Source organism: Strongylocentrotus purpuratus, unplaced genomic scaffold (genome assembly GCF_000002235.5).
Source record: "Strongylocentrotus purpuratus isolate Spur 01 unplaced genomic scaffold, Spur_5.0 spur5_scaffold_17, whole genome shotgun sequence".
NCBI classification, from domain to species: Eukaryota; Metazoa; Echinodermata; class Echinoidea; order Camarodonta; family Strongylocentrotidae; genus Strongylocentrotus; species Strongylocentrotus purpuratus.
In genome coordinates this window covers 4,560,053-4,580,250 of record NW_022145602.1, presented here as the reverse complement: position 1 = coordinate 4,580,250, position 20,198 = coordinate 4,560,053, and the positions used below count along the sequence as shown (strand labels likewise).

The 20,198-nt window shown below is 35.6% G+C and overlaps 1 protein-coding gene across 12 annotated transcripts in view; it reads right to left on the bottom strand.

Moving 5' to 3' along the window:
- Positions 1-20,198, bottom strand: part of LOC105443524 (anoctamin-4-like) — a 96,518-nt gene that overhangs the window by 56,762 nt on the left and 19,558 nt on the right. For 4 of the 12 annotated variants that reach the window (XM_030988496.1, XM_030988494.1, XM_030988497.1 and 1 more), the window contains exons 1-3: positions 15,930-16,162; positions 12,596-12,711; positions 613-663 (exon numbers count right to left, since the gene is read on the bottom strand). In XM_030988496.1, coding sequence (XP_030844356.1) covers positions 613-663; positions 12,596-12,711; positions 15,930-16,086 — 324 coding nt within the window. In that variant the 5' untranslated portion in view covers positions 16,087-16,162. Of the gene's footprint in view, positions 1-612; positions 664-12,595; positions 12,712-15,704; positions 15,797-15,929; positions 16,164-20,198 lie in introns of those variants that run through there. The other 8 variants (XM_030988504.1, XM_030988501.1, XM_030988495.1 and 5 more) reach the window with 7 other exon arrangements.

The window sequence follows — 20,198 nt, the reverse complement described above, 5'->3', positions numbered from 1 at the left end:
ACAAATGTACCGAATGTCAGTTTTCCTGAAACAATGAAAGTTTCATTTTTATTCAGTTTATACAAAATTAAAGTAACAGTTAGATTACATGTACATGTAGAAGAGAGTGCAGCATGCAAAGTTAAGAAAGTCAGGAAAAATCACAAACAATAGTACAACATTGATGCAGCAACAATGAGAGGATTAAGGACATCAAACAATGGCAATTTCGTGAAAGAAAGAAAAAAAAATTCCAAAGGCACATGTAGAGTAATTAAAGCAGTGAGAAAATACAATCTTTTAACTTTTAGTGAAAAAGGGACTCTTTTTCTTTCCACAGAAGCCTTCAATTGAGTGAAAGTAAAAAGCTCACACATCAAATCTTTGTCATTGGGGAATGCCATCAATTTGCAAATAATGAATTGATTAATTACATATTCACAATTAATACAGACAAAATACAGCATTAGATCCGACAGACAGGATGGATATTATCAAAAGGTTATTACACTGCAAATAGGCACAAGTATGGACACTGCAATCGGTGTCTGCTCAGAACCAGAAAGGCATTCAGTCATACACTATGACATTGAGTTAACGCCCCTCTGGCTCCTAACACAAACAATTTATTACCTCTGGAAGTTCATCATCATCCGTTTGTGCGAGCAAATTCGGATAAAGGTGCTAAACGAAATAAAAATAAATGAGAGAAGCAAATAAGCATTTTTAGCTTCCCAGCAAATAAGCACAAGTGTGTACACTGCTGCGACCCAGAAGGTGTTCACACTTCACACAGACACTTTGGCATTTGTATTAGGTTCATGGGTTAACGCCCTTCCTCCTCTAAACAAACGATTTATTACCTCTGGATCCTCTGGTTGCGCTACCAAATTTTGATAATGATGCTAAATAAAATAAAAATACATACAAGATGGAAAATAAGCATTAGCTTTTAAAAATAAAATGCTACTTGATTCTGAATGAACATTTGTTTTGAAGTATTCTCTACAAGCTACATGCTTTTTGTTAAGTTCCTTTTTTACATGTAATTATGAAATTGTTAACCGGTTGTGTAAATGCAGTGTAGATGTCTTTATTGTTCACGAATATCAATTTTGTAAATATGCTATGTTTTGTTTAATAATGTATTGTTTTTTTTTCATGTGAAATAAAAGACACTAAACTCAAAAAAGAAAGAAGAAAAAAGGAGTAAATGGATCGGTTTAAAAGCTGTTGTTGTTGTTTTAAAATTAATTATGAAAATATTGTTAAAATTCTGCTATGCTACTTTGAATGATAAAATAAAAGAATTTGAGATTGCAATTACTTGCTATTTCAAATTTACAGGCAGCATGGAGCTGTGACCAAAACATGTTTAAACCAGAACGTCAATGACGTGGCGCTCATCCGCATCTCGCAACAACAAATATTGTAAATTTTATGTGGTACACTTTTGAACTGGTCAAAAAATAAAAATTTGATGCCCTGGAAGGGACATTTGCAAATAATCATCATAATATTTTGCACAAAACTTTAAAAATGAAATGGAGAAGAAGCATTTTTTTGTTATTTTTGGAATAAATAACCATAAATTACCATAATTAATCAATGTAGCAAAATCTCAAAATTCTGTGTAGAAGTTTAGTGTACCAAAGTTAGCTCTACCAGTTAAAGGAAACCAAACCAAATGAAGAAGAAGCATTTTTTGTGATTTTTAAATTATTTTTGGAATTATTTTGCATAAATTACCATAATTAATCAATGTAGCAAAATCTCAAAATTCTGTGTAGAAGTTTAGTGTACCAAAGTTAGCTCTACCAGTTAAAGCAAACCAAATCGGGCCCTTCGGGCCAGATGAGCTAAAAATCAAACTTTCTCAGTTTTTATAAAACACAAAAAAGAGTAAATTTTATGTGAAACTGACTCAAAAATTAAAAGTACAGCTATGCTACTTTGAATGATAAAATAAAAGAATTTGAGATTGCAATTACTTGCAATTTCAAATTTACAGGCAGCATGGTGATTTGGATAAAGATGTTAAATGAAATAAAAAATAAATGAGAGAAGGAATTATGCATTTTTAGCTTCCCAGCAAATAAGCACAAGTATTGTACACTGCTGCGACCCAGAAGGTGTTCACACTTCACACAGACACTTTGGCATTTGTATTAGGTTCATGGGTTAACGCCCTTCCTCCTCCAAACAATTTATTACCTCTGGATCCTCTGGTTGCGCTACCAAATTTTGATAATGATGCTAAATGAAATAAAAATACATACAAGATGGAAAATAAGCATTAGCTTTAATAAAATGCTACTTGATTCTGAATGAATGAATATTAGTTTTGAAGTATTCTACAAGCTACATTCTTTTTATTAAGTTCCTTTTTTACATGTAATTATGAAATTGTTTACCGGTTGTGTAAATGCAGTGTAGATGTCTTTATTGTTCATGAATATCAATTTTGTAAATATGCTATGTTTTGTTTAATAATGTATTGTTTTTTTTTCATGTGAAATAAAAGACACTAAACTCAAAAAAGAAAGAAGAAAAAAGGAGTTAATGGATCGGTTTAAAAGCTGTTGTTGTTGTTAATTAATTATGAAAATGTTGTTAATTAATTATGAAAATATTGTTAAAATTCTGCTATGCTACTGTGAATGATAAAATAAAAGAATTTGAGATTGCAATTACTTGCAATTTTAAATTTACAGGCAGCATGGTGCTGTGACCAAAATATGTTTAAACTTTCTCAGTTTCTATAAAACACAAAAAAGAGTAAATTTTATGTGAAACTGACTCAAAAATTAAAAGTACAGAACATGTACACATATATTTAAAAACACAATTTTCTATGCAAACAAAATTGTGTGTTAATAAAAGTCAAAGACTGCAATGAGGATGCTCTGCATTTGGCCTTTAAGTTTACAAATGTACATGTTTATATGCAACAAAAAGTGAGGAAAATGGATATCCTTTGTTACTTTAATTCCATGCAATTAATTTTTTGTTTTAATGAATATGCTATTTCATGTACATGTATGGAATAGATAGAGATGATCTATTACATCAGTACCAGTACAAGTATGTGAAGTATGATGTCGGTACATGTATTACATAATGGAAAAGCGTCATGTGTAAAAGTACATGTACATGTACATGTAAATGGCATGAATCTTTAGATGGTAAATTTACCATGCATGCATGTACACAAAACCAGCTAACTTGTTGCGTTTCCAGGTTGGAATGATTTTTTTTGTGGACAAACTCTGATCTAGATGACACACACGATAACAGGGACGAAAATGAACCTTGTTTGCATTATGTTGCATAATTGATATTTAACTAATGTAAGAACAGAAAGTACTAAACAACATATACATGTACTGTACATGTTGTATATTCTGATCCAATTTCAGATATAATGCTACATGTATGTGTACAAGTAATGTTTAGTTAATAGTGTCTAAACAAATCCATCTCAAATACATGTAAAACCATGAAATAGCTTTATTGAAATTGGTAATGTTGGACTTTTTTTCCTAATCTAGATGGAAATTATCCAGCTAAGTTAATCTATAAGTAAAATGAATTTAAAACTTACACGTTGACATTATGGTAACATCTTGACAAGACAAATCTCAGCATCTAAAAGTGTCACTGCGATTTCTATAATGTATATGTGTATTTGCTAGATCATGATTTTTGTCTATAACACCCCACACCTGGAACACACAGACTCTCTGACTGGTAACTTACATGCATTTTATTTTTAAGAAGAGGGGTCTGTTGAAAAAAGCAAGAGAAAGAGTAGAGAAGGAGGCAGGGAGAAGGCTTTTAAAACACCAAAAAAAAGATAAATTATCCATTTAGAGCATGCAGAAGGTCGTTGAAACATAATATTTGTTTCTGCAGGATTAACGCTAATCTGGCTCCAAACAGACAAGTTGTTCAAAACACCAATAAAATTTCATGCATTTAATTTTGTACTTAACTTTCAGATTGGCAGCTCTTGTAAAAAAAAATGTTTAAATAAAATATTTCATGCTAATACATTCAATATAATACAACTTTGTCTTGCACAACTGTTACAAGAGAACATAAAAAAGTATGAGACATTAAAAACGGAGCTCCTTTGCGTTCATGGCCATGAGTGTATCCCATGAAAACATAAAATGTTTAGCTTATTCCAAGAAGTTAGTAACTTCTTGCTTATTCCTATTACTAAATTGTTGACTAAAAATTGGATGTAGAAAGATATGGCCAAAATTTAAATATTATTTAATTCATACAATGTAAAAGGATGTTTTGAAGAAAAAAATGTGTATCGGTACATATCTCATTTTTGGTAAAGCCTACATGTACAAGAAGAAAGTGAAGCTTTTTTCAAAATAATTTTGTAACGTTCTTACATCATGCTTGACAACAAAAAGTGTGTTGATAAAAATTGCATTGTGTTTACATGTACATGTAAATTCTGACTCAGTATGCCCAAGTTAAATGTGTTTGTCTAATCTGACACTGTAAGCAGTGTTTGCATGTTACATAATTGCAGTTAATGAGTAACAATTTGTTCTTAATACAAAGATAGCATCTTCAATGACAAGTCATTTATGTAAACCAGAATACATATCATATATTGAGGGCCAGATGTACACCAACTCTGTGTGTAATGATATGAGTTGATAACGCCCTTCTGGCTCCAAACAGACGATGTCATAGTTGAGAGACAGGAAGACTTTATCTCTGTGTCAAAGGACTTGCATTAATGCCCTTTTGTTTCTCAACAGATGATATTGTCTGTTTGGAGCCAGAAGGGCATTCACTCAAATAGAGTTAACATCCTTCTGGCAGCAGACTGATGATAATACAGTTAACAACATAATTATTCATACCATTACCGTTTTGTTTTGTTTTTGTTAAAGTATGTGAAAATTTGATTTGTCCCAATTAATGTTTCTTGAGAATGTGACACATTTAAAAGTATTAAAAAAAGGCCCTAATTCAAACAGTCCACCTTTCTTTCTGGAGTTATAGCAAAACATCAAAACATCAAATTTACAAGGGGTGTGAATAATTTAGTTGTTAAATGTACTACATGCACACTCTGATATGTTAGATGGTGGGAAGTATCAATTGCCTTTTAGATCTGCTTCTAAAGGCAAACTAATAATAGGATCTTGTTTACAAGCTTGTAAAGAATTAGTACATGTACATGTACAGGGCACTTTGAAATGGTGACAGAAACAAATAGTGAAGGAGAGTGAAATGAACTGGTAGTCAAACAATCGATCGGTCAAGTAATCACACAATCAATCACTCAAACATTTGTCAATTTAATTTGCTTGCTTTTCTTAATATTAGCTTTGTAAAATCACACAAGGCATGCATGGAACTCACAGGATTACGGATTATGGATTACGGGATGCAGAAAGGTGTGGGCAACATGGTGTTGGGTTTTTGTCGGAAGGGTTTGAAAATTGGGTGTGGCCGGGGTTGGGGTAGGGTGTGGCTGGGGTTGGCGTTGGGTTTGGGTTTGGGCAAGCTTGGCTGCCAGCACATCAAAGTACATTAAAAGAGGGTGATGTGTGCCTGGAGATGGGAAAGAATAGCAGTGGGTACATACTAGACCTATTGTACATACTGTCCATGTGAACAGGAGGAATGAGAGTAACAGATATGTTAAAACCCATTCACACTGCACAAAATATGAGTAAGGGGAGGGGGTGGGGTTGGCATTCCATTGAATGGGGAAGCCCGGAATGGATGTCATTGCAGCCCTTGACTGGGTAAAGGGAGACTGGGGGTACAGAAACTTTCAAGCCCCATTCACACTGCAAAAGAAAGGAGTTATTGGAGGGCTAAGCATTGAATGGAATGCAAAAGTTCAAGAGGAAGAGTCAGAGCCAGCCTGGAGGGGAGTGTAAAGGATGACTGGAGAGGGGGCAGGGGGGGGGGGAGCATATCTGAGATGTCATTCACATAGTACAGCAAAAAATAGAAGTGAGGGGAGAGGAGAGAGGGGAGAGGTTCTGAGACGTCATTCACACAGAGCGGCAAAAGGTACTGTAAGAGTGAAGGAACAGGAGAGAGGGGAAAAGGAGAGAGGGGAAGAGGAGAGAGGGGAAGAGGAGAGAGGGGAAGAGGAGAGAGGGGAAGAGGAGAGAGGGGAAGAGGAGAGAGGAGAGGGGAAGAGGAGAGGGGTGGAGTTGGCATTCCATTGAATGGGGGCGCCTGGAAGGAGGTGTCAGGGCAGTCCTAGAAGGAATATGGAAATCTGAGGCATCATTCACACTTCAAAAGATAGGAGGTTAGGGGGTGGAGTTGGCTTGTCACATGTGTCTGAATGCCTCCGGATCGGTTGAAGGATGAGCTGGTGTTCAGGCACAGTGGAGCACCCCAATTACCGTGCGATCGACTCTCGTCCAGTAAACATCATTTGCATAAAATCAACAATTGTGTACCGATCGATGCGAAAAAAAGTAAACAAATTTTGAAGACAAATTCTTCATTAATGTGCTGAATATCACCATTCAAAGCTACTAAATCGAGTATTTAATAAATTTGCAAGACACTCATGTGTATAAAAAGAGTTATTGATGCACAGAAAATGTGAAATTTAAGGGATAGTTTTGACGAACAAAAACGAAAAAAATGAGATACAAAATCACCGTAAAATTCACCATTTCTTTTAGAGCGAGAAAGAATTGCCTCGTATGAACAGAAAGAAAATTTAATAATCTCAATCCTTGTGAAATGTCTCTTTTCATAGTTGCTTGATAGGGTCGTATCAGAGAAAAACATACCCCAATGTCCGAATCTCATCGAACAAAAATAATCCTTCGTTGTCGCAAAATTGTTTGACCAGTCCCATACATTCAAATGTGTGTCATGTCTGAACCTCGCGTGTGCGTTGGCTATACATGTCTTGCCAGCCGACTGCACACGTGCACGCTAATGGCTCAGCTGTTTCGATCTGGCCTGCACCGGGCCTAAGACGCATGCGCAGTACATCGCTGAGATCGATGACGTCATGTTCAATGAGTTCGCTGACTACAACTTTTAAAAATGAAGCCCCATGAAAAAGAACGTTATAACCAAAAAAAATACAGCGGAGAAGCGAAAATTTCGCCCATGTATGGATTCAACCCTAATGAATATTCATACCAAGTCTCTTCTTCGTGCATTGCTTGATAGGGTCATGAACTTAAAAAGTAGACGTCGTGTTTTTCGAGGGGCGAAGCTCAAAACACATTAATATCTCGAGTTTTATTCCATGGAATTTCGTATTTATTTCACTGACATCAAATTCATAATAATTTTAGTTAGTATGGAAAGTTTCATAGCGATATTGGCAGTAATAAAGGCGCAACGCGAATTTTAAGATTTGACATTCTAGCACACACATGTTCGGATTCACGCAGATGTCCGTTGGTTATTCAAATAGAACGGGCCGCTTATGATATGCAAATTGGGGTGCTCCGCCGTGCCTGTGTTAGGTGAGGGTAAATCTGAGCCAAACTGCAACGGGGCTCTGTGGGGCTGAGGAAGGGGTAGGCGGGTTGCATGGGGAAGGGTAGGCGGGTTGCATGGGGAAGAGGAGGGGCAGGGTGAGGGGGAGGGGGGGGGGGGGGGGGGGGGGGGGGGGGGGGGGGGGGGGGGTAGAGGAGGGGGAGGGGTCAGGGAATGCAATTACCTGCTGCTGATCTACATTGTTTTCACCGTAGTTAGGGAACTTGGGAAAGAGATTCTACGATAATAAATGGATATATAAAGCAAATGATGACAATGATAAACACAAAAGAATGAAAGCTATGGATACAGCATATACATGTATAGATAAAAGGAGGTGCAATGTAGGTAGGAGATTATATGATGGCGCTAAAGAAAATATCTAGAGATTAAATACTATAATCTGGAAGCATGACTAAAGAAGTAGGAAAAATACTATAAAAATATGGCAAATTCATAAGGGGAACGCAGCGTGCATATACACGGTAGAAGGCTAAATTGTTGATTCCTTTTAAATGACCTCTTTAAAACAAAATTACAAATGACAAGCATACAAGGAGCGTTGCTTTAAACAAATGTCATGTATCTCTATAAAATAAATATCAAATGGAAGAGAGGGACCAGGGGTGCGTTTCACAAAGCCTTTTTTCAATGACAAATGACAAAAATCAGTGACAAATTTGCCGATAACCAATCAGAAGCAAGGATTTCTTAATAACATTTCTTATAACAAAAACTGTCATTTGTCACTGATGACAACAAGTTTTGTGACCCCCCCCCCCCCCTGGAGATAGAGAAAGAGTAAGAAACAGACAGACAGATAATAGACAGAAACAGACACTAAGAATCAAGAATGTTACATCTAATGGCAAAGATGGAATGAGATTTGATAGCAGTAAGATTAGTTAATTTTTAATTTTTAAATCACATTGTAATTTTCTCTTTAATTTTCTATGATTTTGTAACTGATATATCATTTATTCTATCTTACACTTTATCCTTCATTTTTCATCCATATCATAGCTAGGGCCTACTGTAAGCTACATCTTGTACTTTTTTTCTCTCTGATGATGGATAGGAAAGTACATATACCTGCTCATCTAAATGTTATCTATTAAAGTGAATTTAATTTGTAGGTATATCCTATGTATATTAAAATCTACTTCATCCATTTCCCAGCCTTCTTTTTATTTCAAACACATCCTTAAAAATAACTAATATTAAAATCTGGTTTTTAAAACAGGACATTTCAATAAAATTTCATTTCCTTCTTGCGAAATTCTATCCATGATTTGCAAATTTGATGAGTTTGTTTTTGATAAATAAAAAACTGCCTGCTGTTTCCTGTTTCAAACATGAAAATGGCCTGAATCAATATGATACACATATGAATGTTCAGCACTCAATTAACAACCAAAACTAGAACTTGTGGGTGTGTGTACAAATAAATTGGTAATTAAACTTTTGACAGTCATTTCAATAACCACTACCCACTCACAAATTCTATTTTGATGCAGTCATGTATTATTTACACTGTCTGTTAAGCTATAGATACTTTTATAAAGACTTGATGCCTTTCTGCTCTACTATTAAAGCAGATAAGTCATGTACATGTACATGTAGGTGATTATCAATTGACTCACTATTGGTTCCAATTGAAAGAAGTCATTAACAAATTCATATCGTATCTTTGGAACCAGAAACGTGTAGAGTGACTTAATAATGTAAAAACTTCAACACTGAGTCGATGCCCTTCTGGCTCCAAACTGACGATAAATTCAATGAAAACTCATGAAACATTTCTAAAGAATCAGTTTGATTATATTCACTGTGAAACATGAATCCGGGTTGCCGTTTGTGATTACAAGTGAAGAAGAAAAGAAAAGGTACACACACAATGTAGAAACACACTAAATGATTCAACAGCCTACTATAAACGATGCTTGGATGGGGAAAAGGACTGTATGTTTATGATTTTGTTGGTTGAGAGTAGAGAGGTGTTGATTCTGCCTCGCTGATTAAAACTCATTCAACAGCATGTTGGCTTATCAAGAAATAACATCATGTATGTGAAAGGTTTGGTCTATTCAGAGACAGAAGGGTATGAATTCTGTATTTTGAGGATGTCAAGAGCACGTAATTAATTATATTAATTAAATTTGGGTTGGTAATTTCAGCATCCTTTCTGGAATAACACACCTTATCACAAGGAGGTTTATGTTTGTGTAGGTGACTATAATGTCAAAGGATGTAAATAGTAGAAATAAGAACTTTTTGCACTTTCAGCAACCTTTCAAAATGTAATGAGAGACTGATATGATTAAGATAAACTGACTTTATTTGGCAATGACAACTTTGAGGTTTTAATGAATTGGTAATGAAGGGCTAGGTAATTAAAGAATCATGAGTTTTTAATGCATTTCAGTACCTGATAAAACTCTACAAATGTTGAGTACATGATTTATAGCTCAGCGTAAATGAAGATAAAACGACAGAGATATTGCTCCCTCCCTACCTCATCTAAAAAGTGTATGATATAAATTCATATCTTCTTTGGAAATCCATGCCCTTCTCTTAAACTGGCACATATTCAGCAAACAAGGAAAAACAAAAGAGGAATATTATATTTGCCTATTGTTTCTTCTTTTCAGAACGGTTAGTAAATGAATAAATTTCAATTTGAGCAATCTAAGAGTTCACTTAATTTTTTTTACAGAATGCCTTTAATTATTTAAACATATTTGTGGCTTACACACAGTAAATAAGATTGATTGATCGATCTGTATTGAAAAACAAGTCAGAAAAAATCTCGGAACCAGCGGGACTTGAACCTGCATCTGGGTGTAAGCCACAAATATGTTTAAATAATTGAAATTTCTCCCAGGAAGCATTACATTTATAAAAGAATGCCTTTAATCATAATGTGCATGGTTGTTGCCATAAATCTTATATCATATAAAACTTATATGTAGCTGAAGCACTTCAGGTACCAGCAGTTCTTCACATTTGAAGAGGGTTTGAGTACTTTTGTTAGATCAGATGTTATGAGTTGAGTAAATCTTTCCAGATCGTTTGGAGCCAGGAGGCTGTAACTCCTATCATTTTAAAGCAGCGTTAATGCCCTTTTGGCGCAGAACAGATCATGTTTCTGACAAGCTTGAAGACTTCGGAGGTAAGCACTTTATAAGTACTGTTTTTATTATTATTAATATCATATTTTATTTAATATTAGCTGGTCATACCCTCTGACAGATTCGAATTGATTTCAAATGATTATGAAATGCTGGTATCAGAGGTAAAGCACACATGGATTAATGTACATTTATATTCATAATGTGTGTCTGCATCAGAAACGGATTTAATTTTTAAACATCTGTCATGTCTGGCCACTGAAGAAGAGTGTGACACTAACCTGTTTCTTTTGTTTTTTTTTGTTTTTTGGATAACTCATCGCCCTCCGCCTGCCGGATGGAGGGTGTTTTATGCCGTTTTTTGGTTTTTCACATTATCATTGAAAAACAAAGTGTGTTGTCTAATGTCTATTACATCATCTGTTGAGCGCAAGAAGGGCATTGACCCTCAACAATAGGAGTAAATGCCCTTCTACACGTAGCTCTCAACAGAAGATATGTCTGGAATCTTATGTCATTTTTGAGCAATAAAATTACCAATGTTGAAATGTACTATGTACCACAAGAAAAAGATGAGTAAGTCAACATCTAACACAGCTTGTCCAATATGAACAAAGCTTGTCAATTATGTGGCAAACTCTATTGCCTAATATACACCGTACAACATGTATCAAGTATTTCAAATTTGCAATATTAAAGGATGCTCACATATAACTTGTAAACGAAGGCATTGCTAAAAGGAGGATCTTTGTTATCAATAAGGGATGTAATAATTTCATTTTGAATTTTTTTTTTTACAAGTGAAACCTTTTGGGGGTGATACAGTAATTTCATATATATCTTGCTGAAGTGTGGGTTTTTTTGTAAGACAACTTTTCTATTACACTTTGCTTCTGCTTGTTTATCACTGTGCATAATGTACATGTACATATATTGTTGCCATATTCATAAAAGTGAGATTGATGATGAATAAGAGATCAAGTGATATTTGTTTCTCATATTAGTGACCATATGGCACTAGAATAACTGTCTCAACAGCTTTTTTTTTTTCCTTGCTGAATGTATGAACAGTAGGAAGGTGAAATCAGTGATTGATTATACATGTACAAAGGCAATAGAAAGTACAAGACAAGGTGGAAAAATTTCCGGGGGCAGCTTAGAAGAGAAAGAGTACAGGAAAGAAAGTCATGACTATATGAAAGAGAAATCATTTCACAAAGAAACCTTGAAGGAGAGAAATGGAGGGCCGAGAGTTACTGGGGTACAGAGGAGGGTGGGGCCCGAGGATGATAGTGAGCGCTAAAAAAAAGGTTTTAACGAGAGTTGAGTTTTTTTGTTTAAGTTTTATAAATCCAAGCGCTTGCGCAAGGTGTTCAAGCTAGTCGTGAAAAAACGGCACCTCACCACCACCCCCTCAAAATGACTAGAGGCATGGTGGCTCAGTGGTTAGAGCACCCGCCTCATGGACGGAATGTCGTGGCTTCGAACCCCGGCCGAGTCATACCTAAGACTTATAACAATGGGACCTTCTGCCTTCTAGCTAGGCGCTCAGCATATTAGATTGGAGAAGGGTAGTAATAACATATTATGTTATGCAGGGCCCGCTGTAAGAGCAGTTTCATACATGTAACTGAAGTGGCTACCCTGGGTAAATAAAACGTTATTATTATTATTATTGTTATTATTATTATTATTGTTATAGGTACAGTGGAGGGTGCGGTCATTACCCCTTCATGGAATGGTTGGTTCTCCTTGTCACTTTAAAAATTTGAAAGAATTATATAAAGAATTAAGAAAATCAAATAATTAACAATTTCAAAAACTAAAAGAAAGATAGAAGGCTACATGTAAGAGAGAGCAGAGACAGATAGAGAATGAATGTATGTGTGTACTTAAATAATAGAGAGTGAAGAGAAAGGGAACGAGAGAGTTAAGAACTACTAGAGGGGTAAAGAGAAGGGCGTGGTCATTACCCCTTCATGAAGTGGCTGGTCCTCCTTGTCAGTAGGCGCTCCCATGTGGCTCTCAGCCATCTCAATCTCCTGAGGGTTCGCTACTGCGGCATTATCAGGTTGGACTCCTTCAAAACCTGCACATAAGAAGAAAAAAAGAAGAATATTTTTGGTAAATGAGGTGTTTGAGATTTCAGGATGATGAAGGTCTATCAGGACATACATGTACATTGTACAGGGCCCCTGTTGCATAAAACTTACCATTGATGGTAACTTTGCCATCAATCGCAACTACCATGGTAACAGGGCTCAAAAGCCAATTAAAATCAAGGTTGGTAGTTACCATTGATGGCAAAGTTACCATCAACGGTAAGTTTTGTGCAACGGGGCCCAGATCGGATTACAAATTTGTAAACTTGAAATTTTGATGCAGTGCTTTTGATAGTATTGCATTGATTGTTTAAAATAGCAAATAGCTTTTCACAGCTGCAATGTGCATGGACAGCCGAAACAGGAAGTAAAATATTCCTGCCTTTTTAAAGATTAAACTTTTGTGCTCTTAAAGGTAAAGACCAGTTATGGTCATGCGATTGCATTGTGAAAGAAACGTTGTGGAATCGATCAGAAAAGGTTGATCATCTAGCATCTAGCATCTGCAAGGTTCTGGAATCACCAAAATGATAAGAAATTTGGCCCATTCTTCGTAAAGTTACAAGCACTATACACAGAAAGATGTATATAGGACTACCCTATATCTCAGACCATGAGAGAAACAAATTTACCAAATATATGAATTAGTAGGCGGTTTCCCGGCAAATTTTTTATCACCATGTATTAGTCAAAACATATTCTTTCACATGATTGGTAATGAGAGCTTCCATTTCATTTTTTGAAATTGGGGCGTTTCCAATACTGGTCTTTACCTTTAAACGATGGGCACATTTTTCATCAGTTGACCATGCTCCACGTTACAGCCTTGTCAAATACACCCAATCTTGAAGTACTTTACCACCAACAAGGTTTCTGCATTATTATTTTGTTCCATACATTACCAACAACGCGTCAGTTATACACATGTATCTGGGCAGCGTTTCACGAAAATATCAGAAGTACAACTATAATAATGTTTCCATTAGGGAAGACTAAAAAAATAATGGTGCACGCAAAAGATAGGCTAAATGAATGTTGGCCTTCATCGGTACAGCACCAAGCAATGATTTGGCCTTCAAATCAATATAACCTGTAGCTTGTATGTGTCAAAAGTTTAAAACAATGTCACCACATTATTATGGACTTTTCACAGATTAAACATGTATGACAATATGGACACATACATGTATTTATATATGGGCATGATTGAAAAATAATAACACACACAAAAGATATGCTATGTTGGCCTTCAGTAAAACAGTACAGCTGCAATTTAGGAGAGATTTGGCCTTCATATCAATACCTGTAGCTCGTGTATGTGTCAAAATTTCAAAACAATATCACTGCATCATTTACAGAAGTATACCATTATGAATATGTAAGATATTGATTTTCCATATTCATACATCTAGGTTACATGTATGACAATATGTACAGATAAAAACATGTACATGTACTTATTGTACATTCATGTACATTTAAAACATACTGTAAGTACAATATAAATACATGTACATGTACATACAGTGGCAAATGAAGAAATGGAAGGGGGGGGGGTCATGTACTGTACAGTATGTACCCCGAAACTCTAGGGTGGAGTCTTGGCGCAGGTGGAGCTCCATCATAATGTCATACATGAATATGAATGAGATTAAAACAAAAATGAATATGTACGTATGAGATTGCATCATACATATGTATGAGGTTACATCATACATGAATATGTATGAGATTACATCATACATGAATATGTATGAGATTACATCATACATGAATATGTATGAGATTACATTATACATGAATATGTATGAGATTAAATCAACATGAATATGTAAATGTACATGTATGAGATTGAATCATCCAATACAAGTGTACATGAACACAAATTTACATGTTATTGTAATTAATGCTTTAGTTTTCTAACATTCACATCGGTTATTGCTCTAGTCCGTGTTAACCAACACTCCAATGTAGAAGGATGGTAGTGCAAACAGCTCTCAAAAATATACATGTACATGTATGCTGTACCTCATCGCAAAAAGCATAAAATCGGGCCCTATTCCAACAAAACAGCGCAGCGGTATGTTTGCAAACCATTCGTAATGCATGCATATAAAATCAGCCTTCAGTTTTGTCATGGATTAGGGCTCTTCAACAATACCTGTAGAGCTATACAAAAGGCTTTAACAATTTCTACCAGAGTTATTATGTGTGCAAACTATACAGTACATGTACCTGTATGTATATTGTGCAATACAACAAGAAGTGAAATCTACTTGTAATATACACTGTATAGGTAATACATGTATGTTTGTACAGTACATGTACATGTAGGTTGAACTTTTCCATTGAAAAGTACATACATGTATTTACATGTACCGGTATTTGGGTAGGCCTACAGAGATTTACATGACATAAATTTTCTTGCCAAGTAGCTGTATAATGAACAGCAGATTGTGACCATCTTTCACTGTAGCCAAAAAAAAGTTGTCAAAAAGGGGGTGTGGCGTTTTGAATATCATTTTAAACTTCTTTGTATTTACTATGTATGCAAATGAATGTAAATGTATTAATACTGGATCATTCTCAATGATATTGATGATCATGAGTGTTGATCCGAGCTAAAAACTATATCTGTATTATGTCAGTGTACATGTGTTCAATACATCTACATGTACATGAATAACGAACAGGAATTATGATATGTACTGTACGTGTACTGTGAGTATCAAGACTGGAACTACATTGCTTTTTGCCACAGAAAACTATTTCTGTACAGATACAATGAAAAAGAAAAGAGATAAGAAGTCAAAGGTATCATCTATTCTCAAAGCACACAGTTACCTAATTGCAAAGAGAACACTAAGATAAGACAAAATGCCTCAAGCAGGATATTGAAGGATATAAGGCATGGATAATGATAATATTGCTCTGTAAATGAAGGTCCAGAGAGAGCTGTGGTCAGCGACGGAATTCTTACCGAGAAGGACCGGTTCTGTAGCCTGTGACTTGGTCACTGCGAAATACATGCTTCTAATCAGTGGTCAAATCCAATGCTATCTCAACATGCCGACACCGAGTCCAGCAGCTGTAGGAACGTCCAATACGGGTACTCACTACAACTAGCCAGTGGTTAAAAATAACCACTAATAAATAACTACTAATGGTCTAAGTAATTAGGATTTGAGATAAGTGGCTATCGTACCGAGGGTTGTGGGAGGGGCAGGTGAGACCGCGGCCGGTATGTCGGTGTCTTCGGTGTCGTCGGTCTCGGTGTACGACTTGTAGCTCTTGAGAATGGCTTCCTCGTCTTCCTTCTTCTTGCCCAGCAAGCTACTAGGACGGAAACCGGTTGAGCTCATCGCGGGTCTACCGATGAACGACTGGGCCTAAACAATGCTGGAATGCGGGTAAAGCTCCCAATTTCTCTATGCCCTCTTGAGCAGGATCCAAAGTTTATATCATTAGGCCGAGATCAGACTGACTGAGCAGAAGAATGATACACACCTATTTTGTTTACACATCCATTGGATTTTCGTTGTGGTCTAACCTCCTTAGAATAGGCGATTCAGACCCCAATTACTTCCTGATAATTAAACTGTCAGTGATGGGTGTGATTCCACTACTTAAAGATAAAGTTGTGTTCTGGTCATGCGATTGCATTGTGAAAGAAACCTTGTGGAATCGATCAGAAAAGGTTGATCATCTAGCATATACATGTAAGTACTGCAAGGTTTTGGAATCATCAAAACGATAAGAAATTTGGCCCAGTCTTGGTAAAGTTACAAGCACTGTACACATAAAGATGTATATAGGACTATGCGACACGTGCACGACATTCTTCAGGTCCAAATAGATATAAACATTTACCAAATATATCAATTAGTAGGCGGTTTCCAAGCAACATTTGTATCATCATGTATTAGTCAAAACATATTCTTTCACATAATTGGTAATAAGAGCTTCCATTTCATTTTTTGAGAGGGGGGGGGGGTTCAAAAACCTGGTCTTTACATTTAACTTTATAGAGAGTGACATGAAGTGTGAAGTTGCATATTGATACATTCAATGTAATTAACAACTATTAGATGACAGTATGTTTATGCTGACTGATGTTTGGCCCACAAAGGAAGTGTCAATATCCCACCCCCCCCCCCCTTCTTATCCCTTCAATTAAAATGGACTTTAAATGGTGGTACATAAAAACATCAATCATATTAATTCACTTAATGCAATCATAGGTTTGCCTCAGCTTTAATCATGGTCTGAATTAAAACGTCATGTCTAAATGTTGCAAAAATAAACCTGTGATATTTACCAAGTAACGGACACCCCCTTATTTAAAATTCCTATAAAGCTAGATTGAGAATAAGAGTCCACTCAAAATAATATGTTCTTTGGCTTTTGATTATAACCAATTCTAAAACAGTTGAGTTTCTTCTGAACTGTCTTGCTTACAATCATTTGCATGTACCACTACCAGTAAACGTCACTTTATTATCAGTACATTACACAACACCTGTTCCATCTACCATGTTTTACCGGTCTCTTAACTTTCACTACCATCCAGGCTTATCCCGATAGCTCTATTTATAATTTTATAGCTGTTATAAATTTATATGTTGCACATTCACAATGGAAATATTAATGAAAGAAATTTAAGAAGCATATCAGGGCAGTTCAAAGTTTTTAATTCAAATTCTCTGGTGTCATGGAATGCTTTGTACCACCCCTTTCAAAGACGGTCACAGTAGGCATAGTACCGGGTATCTTTATACGAAACTGGCACCTATGTTTCTGATATTTAAAAAAAAGGGATTCTATTGGTACTTGAAAAAGTAAAATAGACATGACGTACATGTAGCTACAAATGAAGCTTTCTTCCAAGATTGCCTCTGTTAAATTAAGCATGATGCTTTATACATTTTTGTCCTCGTTTCAAAAAGCCATTAGGAGTATCGGCATATCGTTCACCGACATTGCGTGCCCCTAATGGATGCTGTACTGTTAATGTTCTAGATATATTGTGAGAAGCAGCTTGGGTAATATATAGAACTCAAATGATGCTGAAACTTGTTTGTTTGGGATTTTCTTTTTTACTGCTATACATTTTTATTTCCGAGATCTATGCATAATCAAAGCAAAAGCAAAAGCAAAAGCAAGGTTTTGTGATTTTATTCTATTTTCATTTTTTGGGGGAGAGGGGGTTCGGTTTTGTCGTTTAAATGCTTCAAGTTATTACCTTACAATAAGAGAGACATGGTTTATATGTGAATCTACCTTTTATGCAAATATAATTTATTTTAAAATATGGTTTATGGGGGAGAATCAGGTATAGTATATTTTGTTGTCATAGTTAATAACTAGATAAACAACTTCATGCTGTTTATTTATCGATAATAGTGTCTGATGAGTAAAAGTTCACTCTCAGCTCCATTCTTTCAAAAGTATAATGTACATGTCTATTTGATTACATGGCTTGCCATTCTCGCTTTGAGCAGACGATGTATGTTAGTGTTCAAATGCATGCAGACAATCTGGAATTCCATCATAATCTCTCTCTTTTCCTACATTCAGACAATTTCTAGAAAAAAGGAAAAACATGTTTGATCCCATTTTAAAAAGAAAAGGTATGATTCCAGAGACTACGTATAATTCACTATAAGCCATTCAAGCATGATATTGGCTCATTTGGACTCTGGACCTCAAAGGGTTCGGTATTTGTATACAAGCAATCGGGGTAAACACTGATTTCAAAAGTTCGTGCTCTTCCCTCCACTGATCAAAATCTGTCCATTTGTTCCAAAAGATGACTGCTAATTTTTCTGCTGTGTTCACATTTGATGTCGACTACTTGATTCTTTTTGTTGTTTTTAAACAAAGAAAAGTTTAATATGTACTGTATGTTGACGATGATTCTATATATATGTCATGCTTTTTTCTGATGTCGACTTTCTCTCTTACCAACTTTTCTTCACTGCTCGAAACCCACCTCCTCTGCTTACCGATATCTAATTTTGGTCCTCTTCAACTCTCTCGCTCTCATCTCCCTGCTCTCATCATCGAATAAAAATCATTTCATGTACCTTACCCATCTAAAGCTGTTATGAATTTAGTTAACCATCACTACAATAACTGTCTATGATTATTATTATTTCTTTTTTGTAAATTGATCTCTGCTAACTTTTACAAGTGAAAAACAAATTTCCAAATTGACAATAAATACTTAATTTCAATTTCAATACTTCTCCATTCCCTGATTCACACTTTTCTATCAAATTTCACATTTTCTGAATCTATCAACTGTAATAATCACACTTCCTTGCTGCATTCATGTTGTTGAATCGTTCACATTTAAAAGCAAACAAACAAAATGTGTATGTACAGTATTTCAAATATTCCTCTAGACTAGGAATATGTCAAGTGTGAAGATTGTGCAAATAAAATATACATGCAGGCTTACTGGTAGACCCATGAACATATTTTTCCTCCTAAATTTACAGTCGAGTAAATATTGTTTCACTATAAAACTATGAAAAAAATTCAGCAGAGATATGAAATAAGTCTATTAAAAGATAAATGGGTTCGGGAACAAGGCCATGCACGTTTCTGAATGCTCTATAGACTCCATGGTGGTGTTCCCTTATGGGAGGTTGGGGGTGGACATGTTTGGGAAATGGTTGTCAAAAACAGAGTGATGCCCCCATAGTGATTAACCCACTCAATACCACAGAGCCACAATAACACTGAATCCTATTCACAGAAAGACCACAAAAAAAATTGTTTCGTTTATAATTGCACAATAGTTTTTGCCCAATAGAATACCCTTCAGTAGCACGACTACAAAATGTACTTGTTAAAATGTAGCTCTTTATCAAATAGCCCAGTACTATCTTTCTTTCATTTTTTTATTTTTATTTTTTTTTAGGGGGGGGGGGGTTGGAGTTCACACTAGTAGGTTTAAAACATATATGTTTGATCTCAATCTTGTTGGCCCAAGTTAATGATGAAACATGATTATGTTTAAACGTACATAGTCACAGGCGAGATTAGCTTCAAAGTTGTTTTACACGTTATGCAACAATTGCCAAACAAACATAGGACTATCCCTATTGTAAACAGACGGACATACAATCATGAAGTTGACCCCTCCAACCCCCCCCCCCCATATTCCTCATTACCTATGCACTGGCATGATGTACAGTATATTCCCAATATGGCACATTTTAATAATGTTTTATGGACATCAAATAGTTTGTTTGTATTTCAATCTCTTGCATTCATTTCAAATGGTTCTGAAGTACATGAAGTACAAATAGACACCCACATACGTTGAATTATTACAAGGACATTATGTACACATAATAATTGCGCTGTGTAGTCTTCTGGCACACCTAAACTATTAAAGGTAAAGACCAGTTATGGTCATGCGATTGCATTGTGAAAGAAACGTTGTGGAATCGATCAGAAAAGG